This window comes from Ranitomeya imitator, chromosome 1, assembly GCF_032444005.1.
Source record: "Ranitomeya imitator isolate aRanImi1 chromosome 1, aRanImi1.pri, whole genome shotgun sequence".
NCBI classification, from domain to species: Eukaryota; Metazoa; Chordata; class Amphibia; order Anura; family Dendrobatidae; genus Ranitomeya; species Ranitomeya imitator.
Window position 1 is genome coordinate 1200842731 of NC_091282.1, and position 14612 is coordinate 1200857342.

General features: G+C 52.5%; 1 protein-coding gene across 2 annotated transcripts; it reads left to right on the forward strand.

The window, feature by feature from the left end:
* The first annotated feature begins 5587 nt into the window (after positions 1–5587).
* TMEM129 (transmembrane protein 129, E3 ubiquitin ligase) lies at positions 5588–13294 on the forward strand. Of its 2 annotated transcripts, none has more exons than XM_069744896.1 (4): positions 5588–6253; positions 8655–9129; positions 10681–10840; positions 12010–13294. In XM_069744896.1, exons 1-4 carry the CDS (start codon positions 6013–6015, stop codon positions 12256–12258), a joined length of 1125 nt encoding a protein of 374 aa, XP_069600997.1. In that variant the 5' UTR covers positions 5588–6012; the 3' UTR covers positions 12259–13294. The 2 variants fall into 2 exon arrangements, with proteins under 2 accessions (XP_069600997.1, XP_069600998.1); XM_069744897.1 differs by having other exon boundaries at positions 5959–6253; positions 10681–10818.
* The last annotated feature ends 1318 nt before the right edge of the window (positions 13295–14612 follow it).

The following is a 14612-nucleotide window of genomic DNA, read 5'->3' on the forward strand; positions in this document are numbered from 1 at the left end:
CAGCAGCGGCTCAGTATTGGGGTATCAGGGGCAGTAATATGGACACATACAGCAGCAGCGGCTCAGTATTGGGGTATCAGGTGCAGTAATAGGGACACATACCGCAGCAGCGGCTCGGTATTGGGGTATCAGGTGCAGTAATAGGGACACATACGGCAGCAGTGGCTCAGTATTGGGGTATCAGGTGCAGTAATAGGGACACATTCGGCATAAGTGGCTCAGTATTGGGGTATCAGGTGCAATAACAGGGACACAACCGGCAGCAGCGGCTCAGTATTGGGGTATCAGGGACAGTAATAGGGACACATACGGCAGCAGCGGCTCAATATTGGGGTATCAGGTGCAGTAATAGGGACACATACGGCAGCAGCGGCTCAGTATTGGGGTATAAGGTGCAGTAATAGGGACACATACGGCAGCAGCGGCTCAGTATTGGGGTATCAGGTGCCGTAATAGGGACACATACGGCAGCAGTGGCTCAGTATTGGGGTATCAGGTGCAGTAATAGGGACACATACGGCAGCAGTGGCTCAATATTGGGGTATCAGGTGCAGTAATAGGGACACATACGAGAGCAGCGGCTCAGTATTGGGGTATCAGGTGCAGTAATAGGGACACATACGGCAGCAGCGGCTCAGTATTGGGGTATCAGGGACAGTAATAGGGACACATATGGCAGCAGCGGCTCAGTATTGGGGTATCAGGTGCAGTAATAGGGACACATACGGCAGCAGCGGCTCAGTATTGGGGTATCAGGTGCAGTAATAGGGACACATACGGCAGCAGAGGCTCAGTATTGGGGTATCAGGGGCAGTTATAGGGACACATACGGCAGCAGCGGCTCAGTATTGGAGTATCACGTGCAGTAATAGGGACACATTCGGCAGCAGCGGCTCAGTATTTGGGTATCAGGTGCAGTAATAGGGACACATACGGCAGCAGTGGCTCAGTATTGGGGTATCAGGTGCAGTAATAGGGTCACATACGGCAGCAGCGGCTCATTATTGGGGTATCAGGTGCAGTAATAGGGACACATACGGCAGCAGCGGCTCAGTATTGGGGTATCAGGTGCAGTAATAGGGACACATACGACAGCAGCGGCTCAGTATTGGGGTATCAGGTGCAGTAATAGGGACACATACGGCAGCAGTGGCTCAGTATTGGGGTATCAGGTGCAGTAATAGGGTCACATACGGCAGCAGCGGCTCAGTATTGGGGTATCAGGGTCAGTAATAGGGACACATACGGCAGCAGCGGCTCAGTATTGGGGTATCAGGTGCAGTAATAGGGACACATACGGCAGCAGCGGCTCAGTATTGGGGTATCAGGAGTAGTAATAGGGACACATACGGCAGCAGCGGCTCAGTATTGGGGTATCAGGTGCAGTAATAGGGACACATACGGCAGCAGCGGCTCAGTATTGGGGTATCAGGTGCAGTAATAAGGTCACATACGGCAGCAGCGGCTCAGTATTGGGGTATCAGGTGCAGTAATAGGGACACATACGGCAGCGGCTCAGTATTGGGGTATCAGGTGCAGTAATAGGGACACATATGGCAGCAGGGGCTCAGTATTGGGGTATCAGGTGTGGTAATAGGGACACATACGGCAGCAGCGGCTCAGTATTGGGGTATCAGGTGCAGTAATAGGGACACATACGGCAGCAGCGGCTCAGTATTGGGGTATCAGGGGCAGTAATAGGGACACATACGGCAGCAGTGGCTCAGTATTGGGGTATCAGGTGCAGTAATAGGGACACATACGGCAGCAGCGGCTCAGTATTGGGGTATCAGGTGCAGTAATAGGGACACATACGGCAGCAGCGGCTCAGTATTGGGGTATCAGGGGCAGTAATAGGGACACATACGGCAGCAGCGGCTCAGTATTGGGGTATCAGGTGCAGTAATAGGGACACATACGGCAGCAGCGGCTCAGTATTGGGGTATCAGGGGCAGTAATAGGGACACATACGGCAGCAGTGGCTCAGTATTGGGGTATCAGGGGCAGTAATAGGGACACATACGGCAGCAGAGGCTCAGTATTGGGGTATCAGTAGGATGAGGAGTTTGTGCAGGTTGGGAGTAGATGGTGATGGGATTGGAATATGAGAAGTGAAATGTGTTTTTGTTGTATTCTCTTCAGACGAGTTGTAGCTGGAGGAAGTTGTCCTGTCGGTCTGGGCCAGATGGAAAAGGCGGGAAAAGTGAACGATTCCATCAGAAAGAACGTCAGCGGTAAGTCATTATCTGTAACTGTGCCGTGATCTCTTACATGTTCTGTAGGACTGGTATCTACCACTGACCATATGGCGGTAATATGAATATTGGTCTTTATATAGAGATTATCTTCAGTAACAGCGCGGTCATCTGCTGAGGTTCTCCTCCACTATTAGGGTGCGTCACCCAGTTGTAATCAAGGTTACTTGGTTAGTTACTGATTCGGACCTGTAGAAGTGCAGCCGCACGAAACGGCCGTCGTCCGTTATTCCATGTTCTCCTGTAAGTTTCCTGCACATGTTCTGATTAAAGGCAAATAATTTTGAAGGATCGGTGAGTGCACTTTCTTTTATCTTTTTTTGCTGGATATGCGATGTTCTGACTTGCACCCGGCGTCCTCTCGGCATTTCAGACCCAGCAGCGGCACACAGCAGTGGTTCTCTGAGGTTCTATGTTTTAACCCCTTAACGACCGCCGATATGCCTTTTAACGGCGGCCGCTAAGGGTACTTAAACCACAGCGCCGTTAATTAACGGCGCTGTGGAAAAAGTAAATAGCGCCCCCCAGAGTCGGATTTTCTCCGGGGTCTCGGCTGCTGGGGGTAGCCGAGACCCCAGATAACATGATTCGGGTTTTTTTTACCGACCCCGCTTTTGCGATCACCAGTAATTAACTGTTTACCGGCGATTGCAAAAAAAAAAACAAAACGCGATTTCTCTTTTAATTTCTCTGTCCTTCGATGTGATTGCACATCAGAGGACAGAGAAATGGGGTCCCCAATAACCCCCAGATACTTACCTGTCTCCCCCGGTGCTCCTCGTGGCTCCCGATGGGCGCCGCCATCTTTTTCCGGAGGATCTTTGGGGTCTCGGCTGCCGGGGGTAGCCGAGACCCCAAAGAACATGATCGGGGTCGGTTTTAGCGACCCCTGTTTTGCGATCGCCGGTAATTAACTGTTTACCGGCGACCGCAAAAAAAAAAAAAAAAGCAAAGTGTAATTCTCTGTCCTCTGATGTGATCGCACATCAGAGGACAGAGAAATAGGGGGATACGGGGACCCTATTATACTTACCGGTGTCCCTGGGTCCTCCTGCTGCTCCTCCTGGCCGCCGGTGTCTTCATGGGAACAGAAAATGGCGGGCGCGTCTGTCGCCATCTGCCGGCCGGAGAAGAGCAGTTGGGGCTAAAATTAGGGTTAGGGCTAGGGTTAGGGCTAGAGTTAGGGTTAGGGCTAAGATTAGGGTTAGGGTTAGGGTTGGGGCTAAATTTAGGGTTAGGGTTGGGGCTAAATTTAGGGTTAGGGTTCTTTCACACTTACGTCGGTACGGGGCCGTCGCAATGCGTCGGCCCGACATACCGACGCACGTTTTGAAAATTGTGCACAACGTGGGCAGCGGATGTAGTTTTTCAACCCATCCGCTGCCCAATCTATGTCCTGGGGAGGAGGGGGGCGGAGTTACGGCCACGCATGCGCGGTCAGAAATGGCAGACGCGACGTACAAAAAAACGTTACATTGAACGTTTTTTGTGCCGACGGTCCACCAAAACACAACTGATCCAGTGCACGACGGATGCGACGTGTGGCCATCCGTCGCGATCCGTCGGCAATACAAGTCTATGGGCAAAAAACGCATCCTGCGGGCACATTTGCAGGATCCGTTTTTTGTCCAAAACGACGGATTGCGACGGATGCCAAATGCAAGTGTGAAAGTAGCCTTAGGGCTAGGGTTGGGGCTAAACTTAGGGCTAGGGTTAGGGTTGTGGCTAAAGTTAGGGTTAGAGTTGGGATTAGGGTTAGGGTTTGGATTAGGGTTGGTATTAGGGTTAGGGTTGGCATTAGGGTTACGCTTGGGATTAGGGTTAGGTTTGGGATTAGGGTTAAGGTTAGGGTTGTGATTAGGGGTGTATTGGGATTAGGGTTAGGTTTGAGGTTAGGGTTGAGATTAGGATTAGGGGTGTGTTGGATTTAGGGTTTTGATTAGGGTTATGGTTAGGGTTGACATTAGGGTTGTTTTGGGGTAAGGGTTGTGATTATCGTTAGGGTTAGTGATTAGGATTATGGATCAGGTTGGGATTAGGGTTAGGGGTGTGTTGGGGTTAGGGTTGGAGCTAGAATTGGGGAGTTTCCACTGTTTAGTTACATCAGGGGGTCTCCAAACACGACAGCCAATTTTGCGCTCAAAAAGTCAAATGGTGCTCCCTCCCTTCTGAGCTCTGCCGTGCGCCCAAACAGTGGGTTACCCCCATATATGGGGCATCATCGTACTCGGGATAAATTGGACAACTTTTGGGGTCCAATTTCTCCTCTTACCCTTGTGAAAATAAAAACTTGGGGGCTACAAAATCTTTTTTGTGGAAAAAAAAATATTTTTTATTTTCATGACTCTGCATTCTAAACTTCTGTGAAGCACTTGGGCATTCAAAGTTCTCACCACACATCTAGATAAGTTCCTTGGGGGGTCTAGTTTCCAAAATGGTGTCACTTGTGGGGAGTTTCCACTGTTTAGGCACATCAGGGGCTCTCTAAACGTGACATGGCGTCCGATCTCAATTCCAGCCAATTCTACATTGAAAAAGTGAAACGGCGCTCCTTCTCTTCCAAGCTCTGCGGTGCGCCCAAACAGTGGTTTACCCTCACATATGGGGTATTGGCGTACTCAGGAGAAATTGCCCAACAAAATTTATGGTTACATTTCTGTTTTTACACTTGTGAAAATAAAAAAAAATGGTTCTGAATTAAGATGTTTGCAAAAAAAAGTTAAATGTTCATTTTTTCCTTCCACATTGTTTCAGTTCCTGTGAAGCACGTAAAGGGTTAATAAACTTCTTGAATGTGGTTTTGAGAACCTTGAGGGGTGTAGTTTTTAGAATGGTGTCACACTTCATTATTTTCTATCATATAGACCCCTCAAAATGACTTCAAATGTGATGTGGTCCCTAAAAAAAAATGGTGTTGTAAAAATGAGAAATTGCTGGTCAACTTTTAACCCTTATAACTCCCTAACAAAAAAAAATTTGTGTCCAAAATTGTGCTGATGTAAAGTAGACATATGGGAAATGTTATTTATTAACTATTTTTCGTGACATATCTCTGTGATTTAAGGGCATAAAAATACAAAGTTTGAAAATTGCAAAATTTTAAAAATTTTCGCCATATTTCCGTTTTTTTCATAAATAATCGCAAGTAATATCGAAGAAATGTTACCACTAACATGAAGTACAATATGTCACAAAAAAACGATCTCAGAATCAGCGGGATATGTTGAAGCGTTCCAGAGTTATAACCTCATAAAGTGACAGTGGTCAGAATTGTACAAATTGGCTCTGTCACTAAGGGGTTAATGTGGGAGCAGTGTCGTGTTTTTCTTTTTGTATCTAAGAAATGAAGATGAAGATCGATGGCGGCTCCTCCAGGGGTGACGGGGTGAAAGAAGCGAATTATCACTTTATTTCTGTATTCTGTGTTTTCGGGGTCAGGGTCTTCCCTCCCTGGACTTATACTGGGGGCATCAGAAGTGTCACATGGCGGGGAACAGGCCCAGTGTGCAGCGGTGGAGCCCCGGGTACAGGAGGGCTGAGCATTCCTCAGCTGCACACAGCTGCAGATCCGTCACAGTGCAGCAGGACGGTGACAGCAGGAGCTGTAAGTGATCCATCACAGGCTGCATGTGTCACAGCTGGGCACCGTCACGTGACTCTGAGACCAGCCGTATAACTACAATCCCCGGCATGCCCTGCTGTGCGCTTGGCCGGAAGTGTGCGCTGGTTTTGTGGTGTCCCCCGCCCGCAGTGTGCGATGGTTACTGACTTCCCCCTGCTCCGCAGTGTGATGATGGACAGCCCGGCCGTCACCTTCACTTTGGCCTACGTGGTGTTCGCCGTGTGCTTCGTGTTCACTCCCAATGAGTTCCACTCGGCCGGCATCACCGTGCAGAACCTGCTGTCCGGCTGGCTGGGGATCGAGGACACGGCCTTCATCCAGTACCATGTGCGGAGGACCACGGCCACTATGATGGTGCACTCCCTGCTGCCCCTGGGTGAGTGGCTGCCTGCGGGTCCTCCTCCACTGTGTGCACCCCCTGTGCCGCCCTGCGGGTCCTCCTCCTCCGCTGTGTGCACCCCCTGTGCCGCCCTGCAGGTCCTCCTCCGCTGTGTGCACCCCCTGTGCCGCCCTGCGAGTCCTCCTCCTCTGCTGTGTGCACCCCCTGTGCCGCCCTGCGAGTCCTCCTCCTCTGCTGTGTGCACCCCCTGTGCCGCCCTGCGGGTCCTCCTCCGCTGTGTGCACCCCCTGTGCCGCCCTGCGGGTCCTCCTCCACTGTGTGCACCCCCTGTGCCGCCCTGCGGGTCCTCCTCCTCCGCTGTGTGCACGCCCTGCGGGTCCTCCTCCTCCGCTGTGTGCACCCCCTGTGCCGCCCTGCGGGTCCTCCTCCTCTGCTGTGTGCACCCCCTGTGCCGCCCTGCGGGTCCTCCTCCGCTGCTGTGTGCACCCCCTGCGGGTCCTCCTCCGCTGTGTGCACCCCCTGTGCCGCCCTGCGGGTCCTCCTCCTCCGCTGTGTGCACCCCCTGTGCCGCCCTGCGGGTCCTCCTCCGCTGTGTGCACCCCCTGTGCCGCCCTGCAGGTCCTCCTCCGCTGTGTGCACCCCCTGTGCCGCCCTGCGAGTCCTCCTCCTCTGCTGTGTGCACCCCCTGTGCCGCCCTGCGGGTCCTCCTCCACTGTGTGCACCCCCTGTGCCGCCCTGCGGGTCCTCCTCCACTGTGTGCACCCCCTGTGCCGCCCTGCGGGTCCTCCTCCTCCGCTGTGTGCACGCCCTGCGGGTCCTCCTCCTCCGCTGTGTGCACCCCCTGTGCCGCCCTGCGGGTCCTCCTCCTCTGCTGTGTGCACCCCCTGTGCCGCCCTGCGGGTCCTCCTCCGCTGCTGTGTGCACCCCCTGCGGGTCCTCCTCCGCTGTGTGCACCCCCTGTGCCGCCCTGCGGGTCCTCCTCCTCCGCTGTGTGCACCCCCTGTGCCGCCCTGCGGGTCCTCCTCCGCTGTGTGCACCCCCTGTGCCGCCCTGCAGGTCCTCCTCCGCTGTGTGCACCCCCTGTGCCGCACTGCGGGTCCTCCTCCTCCGCTGCGTGCACCCCCTGTGCCGCACTGCGGGTCCTCCTCCTCTGCTGTGTGCACCCCCTGCGGGTCCTCCTCCGCTGCGTGCACCCTCTGTGCCGCCCTGCAGGTCCTCCTCTGCTGCGTGCACCCCCTGTACCGCCCTGCGGGTCGTCCTCCTCCGCTGCGTGCACCCCCTGTGCCGCCCTGCGGGTCCTCCTCCTCTGCTGTGTGCACCCCCTGCGGGTCCTCCTCCACTGTGTGCACCCCCTGTGCCACCCTGCGGGTCCTCCTCCTCCTCCTCTGCTGTGTGCACCCCCTGCGGGTCCTCCTCCACTGTGTGCACCCCCTGTGCCGCCCTGCGGGTCCTCCTCCTCTGCTGTGTGCACCCCCTGCGGGTCCTCCTCCACTGTGTGCACCCCCTGTGCCGCCCTGCGGGTCCTCCTCCTCTGCTGTGTGCACCCCCTGCGGGTCCTCCTCCACTGTGTGCACCCCCTGTGCCGCCCTGCGGGTCCTCCTCCTCCGCTGTGTGCACCCCCTGTGCCGCCCTGCGGGTCCTCCTCCTCCGCTGTGTGCACCCCCTGCGGGTCCTCCTCCGCTGTGTGCACCCCCTGTGCCGCCCTGCGGGTCCTCCTCCTCCGCTGTGTGCACCCCCTGCAGGTCCTCCTCCGCTGCGTGCACCCCCTGTGCCGCCCTGCGGGTCCTCCTCCTCCGCTGCGTGCACCCCCTGTGCCGCCCTGCGGGTCCTCCTCCTCCGCTGCGTGCACCCCCTGTGCCGCCCTGCGGGTCCTCCTCCTCTGCTGTGTGCACCCCCTGTGCCGCCCTGCGGGTCCTCCTCCTCCGCTGCGTGCACCCCCTGTGCCGCCCTGCGGCTCCTCCTCCTCTGCTGTGTGCACCCCCTGCGGGTCCTCCTCCGCTGCGTGCACCCCCTGTGCCGCCCTGCGGGTCCTCCTCCTCCGCTGCGTGCACCCCCTGTGCCCCCCTGCGGGTCCTCCTCCTCTGCTGTGTGCACCCCCTGCGGGTCCTCCTCCACTGTGTGCACCCCCTGTGCCGCCCTGCAGGTCCTCCTCCGCTGCCACCTGCACTACCTGCCTCTCCTCTGGCCTCCATCTCCTGTACCCCCCCTTGCACCGCCTCTATCTACTGTGCTGCCTGTCACCTCATACATCTCTTCTGCTGCCTGCGTCCCCCCTCTGCATCCCCTGCACTGCTGCCTGTATCTCCGTCCTCCCCTGTGTTGCCTGTGTCCCCTCTTCCCTTTGCCCGCCCCTGCCTGTGCTCCCTGCCCTGCATGCGCCCCCTCCTGCTGGTACTGTGGCAGTCAGGGTGGTGACGCCTGCTCTTCTCATTCGCAGGTTATTATATAGGGATGTGCCTGGCCGCCCCGGAGAAGCAGCTGTATTACTTCTACTCTGCCAGTGAAGGCTGGAGGGTCTTTGCTCTGTTTGTGGTCATCCTCCCGTCCATTACCGGCTGCCTCGCCCTTTACTGGTCTTGGAAGAAGTGGACCAATCACCCTCTGGCGCAGGTCCTGTCCCACCACGCGCTGCCTCAGTCGGACTGGACGGTCGTTGCCTCCTCCATCAACAGGGAGTTTCGAAGAATTGACAAGTTTGCAACAGGGGCCCCCGGTGCCCGGATTATCGTCACAGACACGTGGGTGATGAAGGTCACCACCTACAAGGTCTATGTGGCACAACAGCAAGACATTCACCTGACTGTAACCGAGTCCAGGCAGCACGAGATGTCCCCGGACTCCAACACTCCGGTGCAGTTTATAACCATCCTGGTGGCCAGCGTTAACCCCAACGTGAGGTCTTTCGATATCAGGTAGCGTGTGTGCTCCTAATACAAGTCTGCGGGTAGGACCTGGCCACTACATCATCGCTGGGTGTATCCCCAGCACAGCAGAGCTGCCGAGTGCTACAAGCCCTGCTGTGCCTGGGGGTGTGTGCCATGGCTACAGGGCTGGTCCCCCTGTAGTGTTGTAATATGGCCGTCATAGCTGGTAACAGCTCACTGATGTTGAACCCCCACAGATGTGATTGTGAGGATAGGTCTCCAATAGTTAAGTAATGGACAACCCATTTAAAGGTTTATTACAACTATTTTTTTTTTCCACTTACTGTTTTCTTAAAACCTGCAGCCGTTCTTGAGATGTAAACTTTTTTTTTTGTTTACATCTGGTTGCCTAAGAGACCGACCACCGCTGCTGCCTAGCTTGTAAGCATTATGCTGAATCTGGCAGGGATTAGTCGGTAACTGCGATCCTGGGCAGCTTCAGAGCAGCGCTTACAAGCTCAATAGAAAGAGCCTCCACACTAAAGGTACCATCACATTAAGCGACGCTGCAGCGATATAGACAAAGAGTGGCCGATCGCTGCAGCGTCGCTGTTTCGTCGTTGTGTGGTCGCTGGAGAGCTGTCACACAGACAGCTCTCCAGTGACCAACGATGCCGAGGTCCCCGGGTAAACATCGGGTTACTAAGCGCAGGGCCGCGCTTAGTAACCCGATGTTTACTCTGGTTACCATTGTAAATATATATTAAAAAAAAAAAAAACACTACATACTTACATTCCGGTGTCTGTCGCGTCCCCCACCTTCAGCTTCCCTGCACTGTGTAAGCGCCGGCCGTAAAGCAGAGCAGTGACGTCACCGCTGTGCTCTGCTTTATGATTGGCTGGCGCTGATGCAGGAGGAGTGCAGGGAAGCGGACGCCGGGGGACGCGACAGACACCGGAATGTAAGTATGTAGTGTGTTTTTTTTTTTTTTTTTTTTTTTTTTATATTTACAATGGTAACCAGGGTAAATATCGGGTTACTAATCGCGGCCCTGCGCTTAGTAACCCGATATTTACCCTGGTTACAAGTAAACACATTGCTGGATCGGCGTCACACACGCCGATTCAGCGGGTGATCCAGCGACGAAATAAAGTTCTGGCCTTCTAGCTCCGACCAGCGATGTCACAGCAGGATCCAGATCGCTGCTGCGTGTCAAACACAACGCGATCGCTATCCAGGACGCTGCAACGTCACGGATCGCTAGCGATAGCATCCTAAAGTCGCTCAGTGTGAAGGTACCTTAGGTGTGAAAATCCTATCTGCTGAAACATGTTACATTCTGTTGGGTTTTAAGTCCTGATCTCGGAGGCTCATGCATAGTATGTGGTCTGCTGGCCCCATGTAAATCGGTGGGTTCCCGTGACTCTTAGACTATACGGGGACTCTCCTGGTAGCGGGTGATTTGACACTTTGGAGACATCCTTCATGTAGATGTCGCCTCCAGCAAAAAGACTCTTCGGCATCGGTGACTATTTAAAGTCTGTGGGGCGCAGCAGAGAAACGAGGGGTCCGTCATCTCTTCTTTGTTCTTTTGGCAGATTGAACTCGACAGAATATGGCGATCTGAGGGAGAAGCTTCGCGCCCCTATACGAAACGCAGCCAACGTGGTGATCCATCAGACGCTGAGCGACATGTTCTTGGATACGTTCCGCTCCCTGGTGGAAGCCAATCATGTGTACGAGCTGCAGAGCAACCGGGTAATTTCTGGGGTGGGGGAAGGGGCCGCCGTCCATTACCACCGGCTCCAGTGTCAGAGATGGACATGCGCTCACCTGTCCATTCCTTGTCGTCTGCTATTCCTGATCACTTCATGAATGGTGGGACTGGACCTCCTCATGGATTCTTCAACTTTAAGGGTTTGCAACACTGGTTTAGTGCAGAGCCCCCTTCACTCTTTCCATACACACAAGTGCCCCCGCGACCATCAGGATCTCTCCTAACGCACACATTCGAGAAATTCTACACCCTTCAAGAGAACTGAATTTCTGGTGAGCAGTGTCTTCTGCCCTGAGGTCTCTCCAGACCGCACAGGGGTAAAATATACAAAACCACACTTGCAATTTTGCGACTTACAGGGGTAATCCCATCTAAAAGATCCCATCCAATATATTAGCAAATGCCTCCAGTTAAAATCATACTATAGTTCTTCTGATTTGCCATGTTGTTTACCCCATGCGAAGGGCGTTGCAGTAGCTTGTGTATCCATGGTTACGACCACTAGCAACTAACTGTTAGTGGTCGTAACCATGGATCTCTAAGCTACTGTAATGCCCTGCACATGGGATAAGGGACATGGCAAATCAGAAGAACTATACTGCATTTCTAATTAAAGGTATTTGCTAATATTACTTCATATTTGGATCGGATATTGGAGATGGCAATACCCCTGTAACTTTTTTTTTTTTTTTTTTGACCAGCGGTCACAGCTGATCAGTGGGGCGCCGAGTGCTGGATCCCTGCCGATCAGATCCTAAGGATAGGGCATCAATGCTATGGTGGACAATCTCTGTAATACTGGTGGTCAAAAAGCTGCCTTGGGAACCCACCAGCACACCGTCCCATGATTGTCTGCAGCAAAACCATTTAAATGCTGCTGTCGGGGAGTGTTGGCAGCATGTAAATGGCAGCAAGCCTCCATAGTGGTGGCTGCCGGCAGCCTTTGTGGATATTTGGTGGGGGTTTTCTAGGGGTCTCAGACTCATGGGTAGTACATTGCTGCCTGTCAGACATGGCACCGATATGGTGTGCTGGCCTGGCCACTACGATCGGAGGACTACAATGGCGGCCATGTTGGTTGTCATTTAACTTTCCTAGGGACAGACCTCATCCGAGTCTTTAAGAACTGACCTGTTGCTTCTCGTTTCAGGAGCTGGAGCCCTGTATCGGCTGCATGCAGACCATTGCCAACGTCAAGCTGGTGAAATATTGCCACAACGCCAACGAAGGAGAGTGTCGTCAATGTTACTGCCGGCCCATGTGGTGCCTAACCTGCATGGGCAAGTGGTTCGCCAGCCGCCAGGACCAGCAGCATCCGGAGACCTGGCTGTCCAGCCACGTGCACTGCCCCACCTGCCGGGCCAAGTTCTGCATCGTGGACATCTGCCTCGTACGATGACCGCACTCGGGCGCTCTCTACCGTTTTGTATCTTGAACTCTTTGTACAATCAAGTGTTTTTCTATGGAATTATAGCAGGTGAGGAACCCTGACCGGACCCCTGAGTCGCCATTCAGTCAGGTCTGCTGCTTGTACACGCGGTTTATGGAAGGAGCATAATGCGAAGGCTTCTGTTCAGACTCGTAGTCGCCATTATCTTGTATTAGTGTGCGACAGTGCCTATCGCCATTAGGGCGGCATTATGTATGAATTTTTATTTTTCAGTGCAGTTTTTGACAACGCTGGGCTCAGCAGCTCTGTGGACATGGACCACACTAGGTCACTAACCCTGACAACTAGTTGACATCACCACTGCAGCCATGTCGGCATAGACCAGGGGCAGTAGCAGAGAGGCAGCACTTGGGCCACGGAGTATAAGGAAGGCTCATCTGATTTTATATTTTATTTTTTTTTAGCTCGTTCAAACTCTAAGGGCTATTAAGCCTAAAGACCCTTTTAGGCCTTTCACCCAATTCACTTTATTAATTAATTTATTTGGACTTGGTGTGGTTTTTTGGGGGGGATTAAGGCAGCGAGGTCCTCCTGTGGGGGGCGCTGTTCACACAAGCAGATGTCAAGCCTTCTTAATCTTTATTGCACGGATGTGAAGGCCCATACTCGCTTATCTTAGTCCTGATATCTGGGGAGATGTGTTGGTGCCGCTGCTGCAGGGAGGACGTCCTCTCCTTTATTTCTTATGTATGAAGTATTTCCTCCAATGATTTTAGAATTATTGCCAATTGGGGCTTTCCTGGTGGTTATGGAACTACAAGTCCCAGCAATAATGTATCGCTTAAGTGCCATACTGGGACCTGCAGTTTCACAACGGATGGAGGGCTGCAGGGAGCGAATGACAGGTTTATAGTGTTTTAATGTATCAAAGCCGTATATCGGGGTGACACAAATTCTGTGTTCAGGGTGTGATCGAGCGTTACTGATCGGAGGTGTTACTGAAGATTTTATCACAGTATGTTTTAATAAAATTATTTCCATACATTATTGTTGTGGGGGTTTTCTCTTTTGAGTGCATCTGCATGTGAAAAAAAAAAAATCACAGCGTGCATCTGAACTTCAGCTGAAAATTCATACAACTCTCCCATTGAAGTCTATGGGTGTTTATGAGGTCCTGGCTCTGTGCGGTCATGTAATTACTAGACTCACTCCCTCCTTGTCTGTATGGAGCTTGTGCACTGGATACCATCATGGGGAACAGAAAAGGCCCTTCCACAAGGCTGGAAGCTAAAATTCTCCTTAATGTCTGAAGGATCAAGATGGTCACTCACTGAAACTAAGAGGCCAACCCCTGAAAGACCCATATGTCTAAGTCTTTCACCCAACTGCATACAGGAGGGTCATGTTCTGGAATTAGCCGAACCCATAGTTGTCCATCAGATGCAAGATAGACGTGTGTGTGATCTGTCACTGCACAGAACACGTTTGCTCTGGATTGCAGCAGTGGCTTTATACCACTCCTTCTGATGCTTTGTATCGTGCTTGGTGATGTAAGGCTGCTCCGCCATGAAGCTCCAGGCGGGGGTGCAGTGTTTGGGCTGAGGTTAATGCACGGGAGGGCTGGACTCCAATTATGGAGTCAAAAAATCAAGAAGAGAAGCAGAAAACCAGGTCAACAGTACTGGGGGCAAAAATACAAACTTTATCAAGGAATTGGTATTGGGGTGGGGGGAAAAATGACCGGATGGAAAGTGGGTACTGTCAAGTGACAGATCGATGTATAGCCGGATCTACTCATATAGAAATGTAATTGAATAGCTGCAACATACACAACAGCATATATATATTTGACATGTAGGCCATAAAAGTACACACCACTGTGTAAAAAAAAAAAAAGTACAGCTGTAATTATACCTGTACACTGCTACTTCGGTCTGTATTGGGTTAAATAGTTCTAAACAAGTATCTATAGTGTGAAAATATAGTGCATAGATGTCTGTAGACACACGGTTGTCAGTGTAAAAGGATGGCAAATTGATTACTCACTGAACGCAGACGCCTAAACGCGCGTCGAGGTGGGCACTTCCATGTGAAAAATCCTCACAGATTATACTACAAATTCCAAATCCTTGGCCAATAAAGTTTATAATTTTTCACCAACACTATTGACCTTGTTCTTAGTTTCTCTACTTTTTGATTTCTCCGATGGGTCACCATTTAGTCCGCAGTACACATGCAGTAGGAGACTTCTCCCCCATAATTAATCTAATAGTCGCCTCACTTTTGCATTTATATTTTAGTTGAATAGTTATGGAGTCAGAGCGTTGGTGACTTTTCTGCCCTCTGCTCCTCAGCAGCTGGTG